Source organism: Mustela erminea, chromosome 4, assembly GCF_009829155.1.
Source record: "Mustela erminea isolate mMusErm1 chromosome 4, mMusErm1.Pri, whole genome shotgun sequence".
NCBI lineage: Eukaryota > Metazoa > Chordata > Mammalia > Carnivora > Mustelidae > Mustela > Mustela erminea.
This window is the reverse complement of record NC_045617.1, coordinates 51,261,423-51,278,769: the sequence shown is the minus strand read 5'-3', so window position 1 is coordinate 51,278,769 and position 17,347 is coordinate 51,261,423. Positions and strand designations below refer to the sequence as shown.

Below are 17,347 nucleotides of genomic sequence, written 5' to 3'. Positions count from 1 at the left end.
TTTAAAAATATTTTATTTATTTATTTGTGAGAGAGAGTGAGAGCGAGCATGAGTGTGGAGAGGGACAGAGGCAGAGGAAGAAGTAGACACTCTGTTGAGGAGGGAGCCCAATGTGGGGCTTGATACCAGGACCCTGGGATCACAACCTGAGCCGAAGTCAGACACTTAACGGACTGAGCCACCCAGGTGCCCCTCATTCTTTTTTTATGGCTGAATAATATTCCCTATGTATGTATGCATGCATTTTTTGTGTGTATGTATCTATATATCTATCCATCTGTCTGTCTATATATATCACTTCTTTATTCATCCGTCTGTCGATGGACACTTGGGCTGCTTCCATAACTTGGCTACTGTAATAATGCTGCAATAAACATAGGGGTGCATATATCCTTTCGAATTACTGTTTTCATATTCTTTGGGTAAATACCCATAGTGTGATTAGTAGGTCGTAGGGTAGTTTTATTTTTAATTTTTTGAATAACTCCTACATTGCTTTCCACAATGGCTGCACCAGTTTGCATCCCTACCAACAATGCATGGAGATTGATTTTTCTCCATATCCTCAACACTTGTTTCTTATGTTTTTTATTTTAGCCATTCTGTCAAGTGTGAAGTGATATCTCATTATGATTTTGATCTGCATTTCTCTGATGAGAGATATTGAGCCTTTTTACATGTGTCTGTTGTACATCTGTGTATTTTCTTTGGGGAAGTATCATTTCATATCTTTTGCCCATTTTTAAATTAGATTATTTGGTTTTCTCATGTTGTATAAGTTCTTCTTTATTTTATTTATTTAAAAAGATTTTATTTATTTATTTGACAGAGAGAGACACAGCAAGAGAGGGAACACAAGCAGGGGGAGTGGGAGGGGAAGAAGCAGGCTTCCTGCCAAGCCGGGAGACTGACATGGAGCTCGATCCCGTGAGCCGGGATCATGACCTGAGCGGAAGGCAGACACTTAACAACTGAGCCATCCCGCATCCCTATTAATCTTTTTTTTTTTTTAAATTAACTTTGCCTTGTTAAATTTTTTGATTATTTATTTCCTATTTACTAGTGTTCTGATAATATATTTATGATATCCTTCCTTTCACTTCCTCTGTTTTTTGCTTTTCTTTCTCTCATTTTCTAATGTGGAAATGTGGGTCATTGAATTTAAGCCATTCTTCTTTTATAAAATCAATATTTGAAGCTATTATTTTTTTTTACAAGTAGTTTAGCTTCCTCTCTAAAAATTTAACAAGTTGCGTTTTCACATTCAGTTTGAAATAACACTCTAATTATATTGAAATTTTTTGTCTCCTATATTATTTAGAAGTGTGTGGTTTGTTTTCCAAATAATTTGGGAGATTTTCCAGACATTTCTCTTTGTTTTTCTTGTGGTTAGGGAACATATTGTACAAGATGTCAGTCTTTCGGAATTTAATGGCAATTGTTTTGTTGACACATAGAATCTAGATCTACCTTGTTGAATGTCCCAAGGGAACTTCAACAGAATATGTATGCATCGGCATTTATAAGATATAAAGTTCTATAAATGTCAATTGGTTCAAGATGGTTGGTATTATTTTTCAAATCCTTTTTATCATCATCATTATTATTCAAGGTTTAGGTATTCTATCAATTACTGAAAGAAGTGTGTTAAAATCTTCACATATGATTGTGGATTTGTCTCCCTTATGTGTTTTCAGTTTTTCTTCTTGTATTTGGAAATTCTATTATTGCTATTATGTTCATACACATTTAGGATTGTTAATCTTCCTGATTAATTGAACTTTTTAAAATCATATGAAATGTTCCTCTACGTCTCTCATATTTTCTTGTCATGAAGTCTCTTTTGTCTGATATTAATAGAGCCATTCCAAATGTTTTTGTAAAGATTTTATTTATTCATTTGACACAGAGGGAGAGTGAGAGAGGCGGGTCGCAAGTAGGCAGAGTGGGAGGCAGAAGGAGAGGGAGAAGGAGAAGCAGTCTCCCTGCTGAGCAGAGAGCCTGAGGCTGTACTCAGTGGAACAGGAGACTCCATCCCAGGACTCTGGGATCATGACCAGAGCTGAAGGTAGATACTTAACTGATTGAGCCACCCAAGTGCTCCCATTCCAGATTTCTTTTGTTTACTGTTTGCATTTTAGTTACTTTCAATATATCTTTTTTTGAGAATAGTTAATTACCTTAACCTACATATTTGTAATTTAGTCCTTCAGACACAAATCAAATATCTTAGGTAGAGCATCTAGGTAGAAGTTTTCTTTTGAGCTAAATTGCCAAGTATATGTGTAAATTAATGAATTTTCTTTATTTTCTCTATTTCAGTAAAATCTGTAAGGGGATAAAACCCAACTCTTACAATTGTCTGTGGTCACTGAAAGGACAAATAGATTTAGACATAGAAGCATGACGAGTTCAAGATCTAAATTTCTTCTATGGCATGATCTACTTTGAGAAATTACTGTGGCTTTAAACAAATCACTTTAATTGATAACCCCAGAGTAAAACTGAACACTGATACAGCTAAGGCTAGTTACTGTCATTTGAGTATCCCATTAACAAGATGAAATAGATTGATATTCTTGCCAATAAAAGACCTCTTTCATGATTAGAACATAGCTCATTTAAAAAGATTCTAAAAATTCTTAATACAAATAGCATTCCCTAAAAGGGAAAAAAAAAAAAAAGACACCTAATGCAGTTCTGTTCTGCCTATACTTGCATGGGCACCAAGGTTCAGGCCTGGCAATGGTGTCCTTATGAGGCTGTTTCTTGGCTAACATGAGTTTGGATTGATAATCTCAGGTTGGCTAGATCTAAGTCTTAAGGAAGACAGAAAGTTTGGGTGGGTAGAAGAAATAGGGAATTTGGGAAGTTTGATGTGGTTTCCTGGGAAAAGTAGACAAGAATTGTTAGACCACAGGATTGCTGACACTTTTGACTTGAATGGTTCCTATTACATAGGTAGAGCTAAGTATTGGTTACTTGGAAGGAAAGCTAGGACCACTTCCTGCTTCAGATGCCATCCCCTGGTATCAGGAACATGGGCCTTGTGGTGTTTTTTGTTGCCTTGGAGGGTACTATGCTGATTTCTAGAATGGCCTGCAACTTCTTCTGGTACTCTTTAGTTGGTTAGGGATGGTTGTAGTGGTACTCAGTGGAACAGGAGATAAGTAACATGGATCCAGTGAATTCCCAGGTTCTTGATGGAGGAGAGCATTGTATTGATACTGGATGCACATTCTATGGTGTGTCTGTCTGATTTTGGAGGATATAATGCCATAGAACTGGGTTGGGAGCCTGGGCAGGAGCAGGTGGGAGCGGACAGTTGGGAGATGAGAGCTTGAGGATCAGTGCTGAGTGATGGCTTACATACAACAAAAGCTATATTGGCTCTGTGTGTTTGTTGTCTGGAGCAAGTTGAGGGACTGAGTTTAAAGGGACAAAAATTCAGAGGACATCATGTGCTAGAAGATGCCGAAAATCAAAGTACTCAGTATGTGTGAAGCTGCCCCTCTCTTTTAGTAGTCTGTTTTAGGCTAATAAAAGTAGAATTCTAATTTGTTAAAGGTAAATCTAAGTGAATGTAAACGATGTATTAGACTTATTTATTTATTTATTTGACAGAAAGAGAGAGAGAGATAGTGAGAAGGGACACAGACAAGGGCAGTGGGAGAGGGACAAGCAGGGAGGATGCGGGGCTCGAACTAAGGACCTTGGGAACATGACCAGAGCTGAAGGCAGACACTTAATCACCACCCAGGTGCCCCTAGACTTATTTATAAATGAAGGCCTATGAGAATCCATGAAGCATTTCAGTTGCTCTCTGAAATTCACGTGGTCAGCTTGGTGAGATTTAAATGAGAGAGATAGATGAGGGCAACTTTTCAGCCTTAAAGAAAATGTTTTGTGGAGCTGCTCGTGCTTTTTTGAGTTAATGTCTTAGGTGTACACAGAAGGGAAGTATAAGAAGGTATTATGTAATAGGAGTTAGAAAGCAAATCTTATTTCCCAATGTGTCCTTTAAAAAATGGGACTTCTTCGGATAGGGCCTTTTACTCTTTCCAGGGGACTCTGCCTTACCACCGCCCTCTTCCCCAGCCTTCTGTGCTCCTTGCAGAAGCCGGCTGCTTCTCTCCCCTGCGATTGGCTGAACATCTCTCAGTTGCCTGTTCTGGTTGTTTCTTTGGTTTTTGGTTTCATCCTCTATTCTTCCTCATTTTATGACATGTAGCTTTTTCCATTTCCAGAGTGTAACCTTATAAAAATCCCAAATTTGTGGAGTTTGTGGATTTGAGCTCTGTAGGTCATCAGACTTTCTCATATACCCTGTGAGAACAAGATGTTTGTTTTTGTCATAAGAATTATGTCCATATCAGTGTGTGAAATACCAGTATAATTAGGAAACACCTACAGTTCTTCTGAATTACATTGTTAAATATGTGTTAATGGTAGGTATCCAGTTCCTTTCCCTTCTGTGGATTTACACAGTGGAGGAAGATGGTTGAGGATTGTGCTATATGTACATGACTTTGCATTCCTGAATCAGTGTACTTTTTTGCTGATCTATAAAATGTGACGCATTTTCCCTACATGAAATTCTGCAGCATTTCTTTAGAATCCAGAGAAAACCTTTCCTATGACGGAAAAGAAGCATTGAGGAGTCAAAAGGGGGTGAGGATTTGCATAAAAAGAAAACAGTAGTTGAGGAACTCTGTAGACAATTAAAATCTATGATTAACTTTTTCAATGTGAGAAAAATGATAGTTGGCCTGTTTTGATGAAATTGAAAAGAAAAAAAAAAGCAAGCAGCCTTTTATCTTTACTAGTCTCTTGTCATGAACAGATTTTCTGCTGGGCAGGCTTTTAAAGGCCCCTTAATAATTAAGTGGAAAGATTTGAAATCTTAAGGAATTCCTTATTCTTTTATGTAAAATTTCACATGATGTTATTCTGCTGAGCACTTCATAGTACAGTGTGTGCTGAAACTATAACAATAATTAGAGAATTTTTCAGCTGGACCTAATCCAACTATCAGGTGTCAGACCTTGTCCAAACTTTACCAAAACTAATTATCCAAAAAGTCTTATAGTAGCTTACTGTTCTGGCATTGCCTGAACTCTGCTGTGCCCCAGACTGAAGTTTGATAAATATCAAATAGGGATTTCCTCCTGTACTCACTTTGTCCTATGATGTTCATTTCAGTAATTTAGGGAATGTTCTTCAGTTCCTTGCTTTACGGGTAAGACAAGTATTTATTGTATTCACATGAGATAAAATCTAGATTTTTCCCTTATAGCTTACTCTCTCCTATAAACCTGTTTATGAACTAGATTTTGTCTTTCTTGTATTTTCTTTGCTCAGGAATTATTTGGTGAAAGTTTATGGGTATGCTGTAGAAAGAAATAGGTTTAGAAGGAGTAGATTCACTGGAAGTAGTCAAGAAAGGATGTGTTACAGAGTCAAGAGAGACCAATGTGACCTAATTAGTCAACTAATTAAATTCCCGTCCTAATCCATTTCTCCTCTAGTGCCATGCTCCCTGGTATGAATTGGCACAGACCTAATGATGAGAGCCGGGATTAAAAACTGGCTGAGCAGCCTTCTGTGACTGCCTGACTTATACTGATATATTCATTTATTCATTCACTTATTCAGTCATTCAAGTATTTAGTTGCCAGTCCACATTGCTGGCATTGAGAATCCGGTGACTAGAAGCCTCCTGGTTGCTCATGCTGGAAAGTTTTTGTTTGTTTTTATTTTTTTTTTAATTTTTTAAAAGATTTTTAAAAAATTTATTAGAAAGAGAGAGAATATGGGTGGGGGGAAATATCAGTGGGGAGTCTGCTTCTCCCCACTGAGCAGGGAACCAGATGTGGGACTTGATCCAAAACTCCAGGATCTCAACCTGAGCCAAAGGCAGACCCTTAATCAACTGAGCCAACCAGGTGCTCAGTTTTTAAAGTTTTTCTGCCCTACCTCCAAAATCCACAATGTCCTTTGGATTAGTGGAAGGAACACCAGATTCATCTAAATGAAGGAGCATCTATCTACATGTGAACATGAAAAGGCCAGAAGTCCACAAGCTTAGTAGAATTTGGGGAAAGCTGATCAAGGATGGAGGTCAGGGAATTTAAAGGACAGAATTCCCATTCCATTGACTGTGTTTCCTCAATTCTGCAGGCACTCTGACAGCTTCAGATTTTTGAGTTTGTTTCACCTGGTATTATTTCATTGTTACCCCTCTTCTACTCCCAAGCTGTAGGTGAACTGGTGGTGTGTTTTACACTTGAAGATCTCTTAGAACTGAGGAGGTAAGAGTTACAGGCTGGAGCTTCTCATCAGGGGTGTAGACCTGAGGCTTCATTCAAAACTCATCTTCATTTTCCCTATAATTTGTAATTTGAAAAATATAGAATAGGGAATTTTCTGTAGGATTAGTATTAAGACATTTTTTCTGTCATATATAACACATTTTATAATGTTTATGTGGAAAGCATGGAAACTATAGAAAAGCATAAACAATAAAATGAAATCAGACTTCCTTAACTCATACTCAGTGTTTTGTTTATATTTTGGTGAATAATCCTGGTCTGTCTCCCTGCCTCTTCCCTCCCTCTTTCTTTTCTTTTCCTCTTTACTTCCCTCCCCCCTTTCTGTCTCTAAATCTATCAATATGTCAGTCTCATGTCTATGGATTCCCCCTTCCCCAATTTTCCAGTTTTACTGTATTTACTATTTTATGTTTATCCTGCAGTTAACATTGTGTGGGAAATACTCTCCCATAGTTTTAAATATTTTAAAAAACATTTTAAATTTAATTATATGTCACAATTTAATGCGTCTGTTAGATATTCAAGCTGGTGACAGTTGTTTTGTTTTAGTAATTATAAATAATCCTTTAAGATCATCTTTGGGTCTAACACTTTTTTGTGACTCTGGTCATGTTTTTAAGATCTTAGAACTTGTATTGCTGGTCCAAAGGGGGATAAGTATTTTGAAGGTGTTTGATGCACATTACAGAAATATCCTCCTGAATAGTTACCTAAACTTTCACTTCTTATATAGGAATGATCGGGGGCTCTTTAGTTCATGAAATTTTCATCAGTGATCTTGGAGATGAACAGAATTTAGAATTCAGGATTATAATTCAAAACAGTTTTGACAGTTTAGAGAATTAATTAGTTGATACATATTAAAGTTCAGTAGGTAAAAGTGAGGTTAGGAGAAACAGGGTAGGTAAAAATTGCCAAAATACTGTTTGCAGAGTAGCCATTTCCGCATATATTGGTTGAAGGAGAATACAGGGACCATAAGAAATGTGACTAGATTTCTTTGTAGCCCTGTGGGGACTTTGCTACGGTAAGGTCTATTCCCAAATGTAAAGAAAAAGAAAGCTCATTTGAGAGAATGCTGTATTCTAAAAAGACTGTTAAAATTTTGTGTTTTCTGCTGTTAAGAATTCAAAGACACTAAATACCTTCTTGGGGAACATTTAATGTTCATTTTAATTATTTACGATAATTATTTGAGCATAAATTGAATTTTAAAAAGGCTTTCTGAAAGTTACTATGGGTCTTTCCTCATTTAAGTAGAGAATATGTTTAGGAAGCTCATATTTTTTTCCATGAAATTTCAGGGAAATAGAATTTACCTTGCAAATGGTACTTTGAGGATAGGAATGTTATTCTTAGATAAAAGTGGCATATATTTATACACACACACACACACACACACACACACACACACACATATGAGGAAGCAGTTTAAAAGGCCTGCTTCTGTTTGGTTGTAGGTTATAGTTCTGTGTGTGTTTTGAGTGTAATTTGTATGGTAGAAGGCTGTACCAGTATATCTATTAGCAATCACTTCTGTTCACTTGTGGTACAATTCTAATTAATGTTCAGACAAGTGACCCTGGGATAGTTAGAATCCAGAAGGACTTTATAATTTGTTCTTTCTTTGTTGACTGACATTCAGCATGGTTTTAAGACTATTAGCAAATCATATATGATGACTTAAATATCAGAGCATTTGATTAATCAGCTTACTTAAATCAATTAATTAAAAATCTTTGCAAGATGACAGGGAGTTTTCTGTGATACTGTTATCCAGAGAATTTTATCCTCTCATGCTAATAAACAAGTTTTTTTTTTCTTCTTAGTTTTTAGCCATGATTCATAATTGAATATCAGCTCATTTTCTACCTGAAACTCTTTAAATAGGTCATTATTTTCCATTATTGTTATTATTGTTATCTTTAGTCTATACTGTTATATATGATGGTGGGCTTTTTTAGGGAGGGTCATCCCTACTTTCTGCATTCTGCCCACAGGCGCTCTCCCAAAGTACTGAGAGGCAGGGAGTCTGGTCCCCATTGCTGACACAGCAGATGAGGGATGAACCAGCTGAGTGACATGGTTTCTGTGAAACTAAAATAGGCGCAGCTATAATTCTAATTAGTTGGTCTGTCTTCACAGCATTGAGTCTTGGGTATATTATGTAGCTTCACTATGGTAACTATGCTTTGCTTTTGGAAATCTGTTCTTCATAATTTTTTTCTAATTATAATTCCATACATGTTCATAGCCAAAAATTAGGAAAATTTAGAGAACTGTTGGTAAGAAAATAAAAATCACTGATAATTATATAGTAGAGATAAATCCTGTTTACATTTTTTATATTTCCCATATTTTACACAATTGGGATTGTACTATACATATAATTTTATGTCCTCACTGTTTTTCCACTCAGCATATCATTAGTAGTTTCTCATGGTAATAAAAAATATCTCTGAAAAACCTATCTTAAGAGTTGATATTCATTTGAATTGTCCTATTGTTATTAACTATTTGGTTGTTGGTCCTAGTTTTCAATGATACATTATTCTGTTATGAACATATCATACATACATTTTTGTGTTGATCTCTGATTATAATAAAGCAGTATTACGCTTCCTCTTAGATTGTGTGTTTTCAGTGCTAAGCTATAGAATACCAGATAGGTACACAGTTTTGTAGGTTGTGATAAAACCTCTGAAAAGGTTTTATATGATGGTATATGAATTGTTCTTTGAAGGATACATACTCAGGGCTTTGTCAGCTATGAGAGTCAGGGAATCACAACCAGGGAAAATTCAGGAGAGCGATGTGAATGGGAATGAGCTTAGGCTGAGTGCATCTGTTTGGATGATATGATTTAACCACAGTGGAAGGATAGGCTCGAGAAACTGGACAACATAAAGTTTGAAATGTGGAGTAAAGAATTTGAATTTGTTAGACTGGATCTGGCAACCAAAGGTCCTAAATTCTCTGGAACCATTGTACTATTCCTTACGAATCTTTACGTAGCACATTTTATGGGCAAAGCTCCTCCTTGTGGAGGCCCACAAGGGGTTTATACTTCAGTGAGGGTCATAGTGTCCAATGAACACAGAGGTCCGTCATGTCCTTACAATTACAGACCTTGATACAGTTCTGATTTGGAAAATTTGCTTATGGTGGCAATTGGAAATCTTTGGAGGTGCAGAATCAGAGCACAGCTACAACTTAAATGATGCCAATATTTTAAAGATTGTTCTCAGTATAGATTGGAGGGGCCTTGTTGAAGGCAGGAATAGTAACAAGTAGGTCATGGTTCATGAAGGAATGCAGCAGGGCTGGGAAGCAAGGACGCTAAGACTTAGAAGAATGGGTCCGAGGAAAAAGGTTTGCATTTAAATGATTTAATTTAGTGGTTCGGATTACAGAGTTGTCTCCTTTCAAAATGTAAAAGCCTGAGTGCCCTTCCCAGATTTGCTGAATCTGAATTTTGGGGAGAATTTTGGGACTAGATATATGTATATGTATATGTATATGTATATGTATATGTATATGTATATGTATATGTATATATTTTTAAAGCTCCCTTAGAGACTCTGATGTGTGCCTCTGGTTAGAAAACACTAAATGAATTAATGTGTGTTTTTTCCACCCCAAGAATTTGTCAAATTGTCTGAACCTACCTTTTTAAATTTTAATACACTTAATATGCATGTGTATGCATTTTTCTTTTGCATATTTTTTCATACTCTCTTCAGTTCCTGAGAAAATTTTTTCTGTTACTTGGTGTCAAGTTGTATTACAAACATATTAATTAACGTTACTCTGCAAAATCAATTTTGAGCAAATGAAATGCACTGCAAAAGTTAAACGAAATTTCTGAATTTTTTTTCTTATGAAATGATAGAGACAAAAGTCAGGATGGATGCTCAAACATGGTATTTGAGAACGTCAAAGCTGGCTCTGGCCTTGGCAATTATCCGCTCGACACCAGCGGACACAAGCAGCAAAGAATACACAGAGCACCTTGCGAAGGTGGTGTCCGAGCAGGAGTCAATGTGGAGATCTAAAGTCCAAGCCTTGGAAGCTGAAGTTCTGCAATTACGCCACAAACTTCTTCTGAGCAGGATGCGTGCAGGAGTATTTAAGAGTGGTGAGTATATGAAAACGTCTTCTGCAAGTATATCATTCTGGGTTTTTATTGTTTACTTTTTTAAAAAGATGTATTTAACCATTTTTGAGAGAAAGAGAGAGAGCAAGCGGGGAGGGGAGGGGTAGAGGGAGAGGGAGAGAATCTCAAGCAGACTCAGTGCTGAATGCCCAGCCCGATGTGTGGCTTCATCTCATGAACCTGACATCATAAGCTGAGCTGAAACTAAGAATCAGTTGCCCGACTGATCGAACCACCCAGGCAGCTCTTTTTGTTTACTTTTAACTTAATTTTTTAAAAGATTTTATTTATTTACTTGACAGAGAAAGAGATCACAAGTAGACAGAGAGGCAGGCAGAGAAGGGGAAGAAGGGGCTAAGCAGAGAGCCCAATGTGGGACTCCATCCCAGGCCCTGATCATGACCTGAGCCAAAGGCAGAGGCTTAACCCACTGAGCCACCCAGGCACCCCAACTTTTAATATAATTTTTAAAAAATTGAGTATAACTGACACACAATGTTACATTAGTTTCAGGGTACAGTTTAGTGATTGGATAACTCTGTGTGTAATGCTGTATTTACCAAAAGTGTGGCTACCATCTGTCCCATTACATTGCTATTACAGGATCATTGACTGTGTTCTTTATGCTGTGCCTTTTATTCCCAGGGCTTACTCATGCCATTACTGGAGGGCTGTATCTCCCTCTCTCCTTCACCCATTTTTCCCAGTCTCCCAGCCCCCTTTCCTCTGACAACCATCAGTTTGTTGTATGGGTCTGATTCTGCTTTTTGTTTGTTTATTCTTTTTTTTTTTTTTTAAAGATTCTATTTATGAGTGGAATCCTATGGTATTTATCTTTCTCCATCTGACTTATTTCACTTAGTATAATACCGTTTAGGTTCTTCCATGTTGCCTCAAACAGCACCATCTCATCCTTTCTTATGGCTGTGTAGTATTCCATTGTGTGTGTCTGTGTGTCTGTGTGGCTATGTGTATGTATAATATTTTCCTTATCCATTCATCTATTGATGGACACTTAGGTTACTTCTATCTTAACTATTGTAAATAATGCTGCAATAACATAGGGGTACTTATATTTTTTCTTGTTAGGGTTTTAGCTTTCTCTGAGTAAATATACAATACTGGAATTATTAAATAATTTGATATTTCTATTTTTAATTTTTTGAGGAGCCTCTATACTGTTTTCCACAGTGGTTATACCAATTCTATTTTATTTCATCTTCAAAATTATTTGAAAATTATTTGGGTTCCTAAAACTAGACTTCTTCTTTGCCCTGTAAAGATTTTTTACTTGTAGTCTTCATTAAGAGTTTATTGTTACTTCCTAATGAATGAGGTTACATTAGATATTGGGATGAAGTTGGAGAATGAAAATATCTAGATGTGAAGGCAATAATGTTTTAAGCTTACTGGATAGAATTTAAAGTCTCATTCTGTAACCTTATTATTTTACTATGTATGTTATATTGAATTTAGATTAAATAATTCATCTAGCAGTCTTGTATCAAGTACCAGCTGTGGACCAGGTATGCAGTGGGTGGTGAGGATCCAAAAAACACATAAGAGGAACTGCTGTCCTTGCCATTAAGTACCTACCATTCTAGCAGAAAAGATAGACCTATAAATAATTAACCCAGTATGATAAATGCTTTAATAAAGATACTGGCAAAGCACAGAGGAAGAAGCCATTCATTCTGCCTGGTTTTGAAAAGACTTCTTGGGTCAGACACTCAAGGTTCTGTCTACTAGTCATGGTCACAGAGCATGCAGCAAGAGGCAGGGACATGACCAAAAGCAGAGAAGTAAAGTGCCATTTATACTGTCAGCATTAAATTTCTGAAGTACCCAGAACACCATGAGGGAGAAAGGAAGAGAAGTGAATTGGTGGATTGGGACCAGGTTCAGAAGGGCCTTGAATGTTAACCTGAGGACTGTTTTAGTTTATTTCCTATCAGGAAGTTGACCAGAGAATTTACTGTCTCCCTAGGGCCCTGTGAGAGTGAAAGTGGGGAACCATTAATGATTATACTAGGACAACAGGTAGAAACCAAGACTCACTAGAGCATGCTGGACCCTGTGGTCACTCCATTCATCAGGAACCATACAATTTTTCTGATGCAAAGGTTTGACCCTCACATTAGGATTGGGAAAAAATTCTGGTGATTTTTAAAGAATGTAAAAATTCTTTGCCTAAAACCCCTCCCCAGCTCCCAGTTATGCTTCACATTAGATTCAGACTTGTGATCATGGCCTGTGACACTGTGAGTGTTTTCACTTCTGTTTCCATCTCCCAACTTGTCTCATACAACTTCCCCATTGTAAACTCGGCTCCAGCCAACTCTGGGTTTCCTTCCAGCCTTGGACCTTTGTTGTGTTCTTCTCTTTTATACTCTTTGTGTCTGGCTTCTTCCCTTCCTAGAAGTCTTATTTTAATTGATACCCCTCAGTGACCACTCTATATACATAGCACTCCCCACTAGTTTTTCTTTAACCAAACGTCCCCTGTGGATTATTTGTTTGTTCATGTTATTGCCACCTTCTCTCCTGAGCTAGAGTTCAGGTTCACTGAGGAGTGGGTTTTGATTTGCTCAGCACTCTCTATTCAATGCCCACTCCAAAGCCTGACACGCATCAGGTGCTCAATAAATATTTGTCAAATGGAGGAGGGGCAGAGAGGATGTTTCTGGCTGTGGCAGTGATTGGAGCAAGGGCGCCAGTTTTAAACATATTTGCCAAAACCCATATGAAGAATGATGCGTTGAAATCAATCTGTGCTAGTGAAAACTGAATGGAGGTCAGACATATAAGCACGATTTTAGAGTAGACACAATATTTGTGAATGATTTCAGAGACTGATTGAGGGACATAGAGGCGTTTGGGATAATGAGGTCTTCAATCCCAGCTTATTGAATTTATTGCAATGCTTTGAATATGGATAGTGAACACTGAAATTTATTTATAGGATAAAAAATGGAGTCCAGGTTTGTCTGAGTATAGGCCAATCCCTGAATACACAGAGATTAAGTAGAAGGAATATACAGGGATTAAGTAGAAGAAAGGTGGAGGGATGTGCCTTAAAGTCAACGGGGAGGGGCAGGCTGGAAATAGAGGCATAGACTTAGGCTCCACTGACATTTAAATCATAGTTGACGTTCTAGCCATAGATGAGACTCACAGGGAGAATGGAGCAGAGGATGAGGAGTGCTGGGGATCCCAACATCCCAGAGGTGGGCAGAAGGAAAGGAGCCATGGAAAGACTATGACTGTCATGTTAGGAGTGTGCAGGTATAGTGCACACATGCCTGCTGTGGATAATAGGGTACTCACTAACTTTAGTTTTGGGGATTATCAGGAAAACTCGCTAATCTAATACCCAGATGTTACTCAAATCTCATTATTATGTGAGTGAAAATGGTGTTAACAATTTATAGCCACGGTTTAGTCTCTCTAGAGTCTTTCTAGGTAATGGGCTCTTTCTATTCTATGAATGCTAATGCCATCAATATTCTTAATTATTTTATGTGCAGCTATATGATTAATATAATGCCACACACATAACAATTTCCGGTAATCTTAAACAGACTCTTAACAAACATCTGTGATATCCGAACTGTTGTTTACAGTCAAGTGTCTGTTTATTCCACTGCTCTAGTGGTGTGGGTGACTGGTTCAGAACATGAATGTGCCTGACAGTGAGATCCTAGGTGAGAACTTGTTCTCACACCAAAAACTTGCACTTACAACGCCTGTGAGGGAAAATTTCAATAACCCTACAATTAAAATCCATTTTACTCACAGCAGTAACTATAGGTAAAGTATTTCTACACAGATGTTTGTAAGTAACTTGTTTCTCCATCTGTTAGATTAACATGAAAAATGAGGAATAAACAGGAAGATTCAGATGAAACAGAGTCACTCTTTTTTTTTTTTTGAAGATCTTATTTATTTATTTGACACAGACAGAGATCACAAGTAGCAGAGAGGCAGGCAGAGAGAGAGAGGGAAGCAGGCTCCCTGCTGAGCAGAGAGCTCAATGCAGAGCTCCACCCCAGGACCGAGACCATGACTGGAGCTAAAGTCAGAAGCTTAACCCACTGAGCCACCCAGGCACCCCAATAGAGTTTCTCTCTTAAAGGAGAAAAAACAGCCCAACAAAAAGGGGATATTAGATTGATAGGGAAATAAAAAGGAACACAGCCATTATTTAAATATGTCTAATTTAAAAGACTGACACAGCTTACTCTGAGAGAACTCCATACCTGAGAATCAAAACTATATTATAGATATGTCTATATAATTAAATGTTTTTGTCTGGAATTTTCAAGGTTGCTTTACATATGCAACTGTTCTCAAGTGGATAGAGACAGCAGGCCCTCAGTAAATGTTGAAAGGAATGCTTCTTGACAGATTGAGAGGCTGGGGAACTTAATTTACAGCATCAACTGTCCATTGAGCAATGGAGCAACCCAGAATTCAATAAAGCAGAGCTGAAATGGCAAAGTAAACAAATAAAAAAGCATGATGGAGTTTAAAGATTTTCTTTCTTTATTTGACAGAGAGAGATCACAAGTAGGCAGAGAGGCAGGCAGAGAGAGAGAGGGGGAAGCAGGCTCCCCGCCGAGCAGAGAGCCCGATGTGGGGCTCGATCCCAGGACCCTGGGATCATGACCTGAGCCAAAAGCAGAGACTTTAACCCACTGGGCCACCCAGGCACCCCGCATGATGGAGTTTATACAGTATTTCAGTAACTCAGCTATTTCTTTATTCTGATTTATTTTCTACATCTTCTTACAGAGATACTTCTTTATTATATTTATTAAAAGAATAGACTATATACAGAAGGGATAAATAGAACTTGCTCTTAGAATTATGCCACATTATAATTTTACTTAAATGCTCCTTAGTAGTCGGGGGAAGGAAGGTGGGGGAAGGATCAGAGAAGCCAGTGACCCATTTCTCCAAGTCAGTCTGGGTAATGGCTCGTAGGCATGGTTAGGTGTCTACTCAATATCTAGCTTCCTTTCTAAAGCATTTTCTACTTCCTCTCTAAAGCACTCTAATTTTGTTTTGGCAGAGATGGGCTTATTCCCAGTGGGCTAATCCATGAAAGGCTTAGATTTGTTTTGCCCATATTGTACTAAAGTTGGGCAGGGGCCAATGAAAGGTAAAAAAAACAATCTTCAGAGCTTTTGATAAAGATTTGCCTCTCTGTATAAAGAGATTGAAGCTCATGAAAGAGAGCAATTAAATTTCTTTTTCTTTTTCTTTTTTTTTTAAACCTCAGCTACTTGTTTCCAGTATGTAGCACTGCCGATTGAAGATACAATGCCTGGATCTGTGGTAGCCAATTTGCAACTGTGAAGCAATATTGAAAAATTAATGCCAGCAGGGGAAGGACTGTGAAATAGTTGGAGGAAAAGAACCTAGGCCCCTCCTGACATTGCTGAGCAATCACAGCTTTATTAAAAAAACAAGGAATGTTTAAAAATGTTTAAAAAGACAAGCAAGGATTTAAGCTGTCGTTGTCCATCTGTCCACAAATAATTGACCTATAGTAACAGCTTTGGAGCTCAGCATTTGTATGTTGGGGCCTTCACTGTTCTATAGGATGTATCTGAGCCCATCCTAATTTATAGAGTGGGGAAGGAGAGAAAGGAAAAGTAAGGAAAGGAAAGAAAAGAAAAGAAATAAAAAGTAGTACTGTTCTAAATTATTCAAATAATTTAGAAATTCTAAATAATATTAAACATTGTTTATATAAACATTATAAAACATTTCTTGTTCTAAACTTTTAGGAATAGGAAAGAAATTATTCAGGAAAGGAAAGAAAAAAGAAAAAGAAAGAAAGAGTAGTTCTGTTCTAAATTATTCAAATAACTTAGAAATTATTGTAAACATTATTAAGCATATATAAAAACAAATAACAAATTCTTTGTTATTTTCATACATAAAAACAAATAACAAATTTAGAACAAATTCTTGTTCTAAATTATTCACATAACATTATTTGAATTACATTCGAATTAACATTTTTTGTTCTAAATTATTCAAATAATTTAGAACAACACTACTTTTTCTTTCCTTATATCAGGAGTTGTCTTGATCTATAGGGGAGAAATGAATGAGAAAAACTATGTTTAGTCTAGAACAGCTTCCTGTTAAGAATAGCCTCATGATGTTGGCAAGAAGTTCATCTCTGTCTGTGTAGGTTGGTGAGTGAGACTCAGAGCCTAGAGACTGGCCTGGAAGGTGTCTGTGGCTGTTCTTAAATGTTGACTAGGGATTAAAGGGGACATGGTGACAGGAGCAGGGCTTTGTTAGTGGGAATAATGGCACAGAATTTCAATGAGCAGATTTAGGATTAAAACGAGTGTGTGTGTGTGTGTGTGTGTGTGTGTGTGTGTGTGTATGAGTGAGAGAGCGCATGAGAAAGTGGGGTGGGCAAGGGGAATCTGGAGAATTGCAATTATACAGCAATTTGGCAATCCCACGAGGGAAGTAGTTAGATGAAGTATTGGGTGCCTGCTTTTCCCCCTACAGTTTTACGTATTCGGTGTCTTCGTAAATGAAAGTGAGGCTATTGGATGAGCAGCTGACTAGAGTGAAAAGAAAGTGAGAGAAAATCACACCAAAACAGTTCATTGATTTCCATGTTTATTTAGTAAATGTCCGTTGAATACAGAGCTAATGTGTAGAGTGCTTCGGGATGGGTGGCGTTGATGTGCCCAGCAGCACACGTGTTTTCAGAATTGGATTTAACTCTTCTGTGTTTTAGGTCCTGGGAAACAGCTGACTCACCTGATGGCTTTAGGAGCTTCCCTCTACACCAGCTGTCAAGGTTTCAGTTTACCCACCTCCT

The 17,347-nt window shown here is 37.4% G+C and overlaps 1 protein-coding gene across 2 annotated transcripts in view; it reads left to right on the top strand.

Annotated features, from left to right (window-relative positions):
• Nucleotides 1-17,347, top strand: part of MEI4 (meiotic double-stranded break formation protein 4) — a 248,763-nt gene that overhangs the window by 24,730 nt on the left and 206,686 nt on the right. For both annotated transcript variants that reach the window (XM_032339230.1, XM_032339229.1), the window contains exon 2: nucleotides 10,225-10,470. In XM_032339230.1, coding sequence (XP_032195121.1) covers nucleotides 10,239-10,470 — 232 coding nt within the window. In that variant the 5' untranslated portion in view covers nucleotides 10,225-10,238. The remainder of the gene's footprint in view (nucleotides 1-10,224; nucleotides 10,471-17,347) is intronic.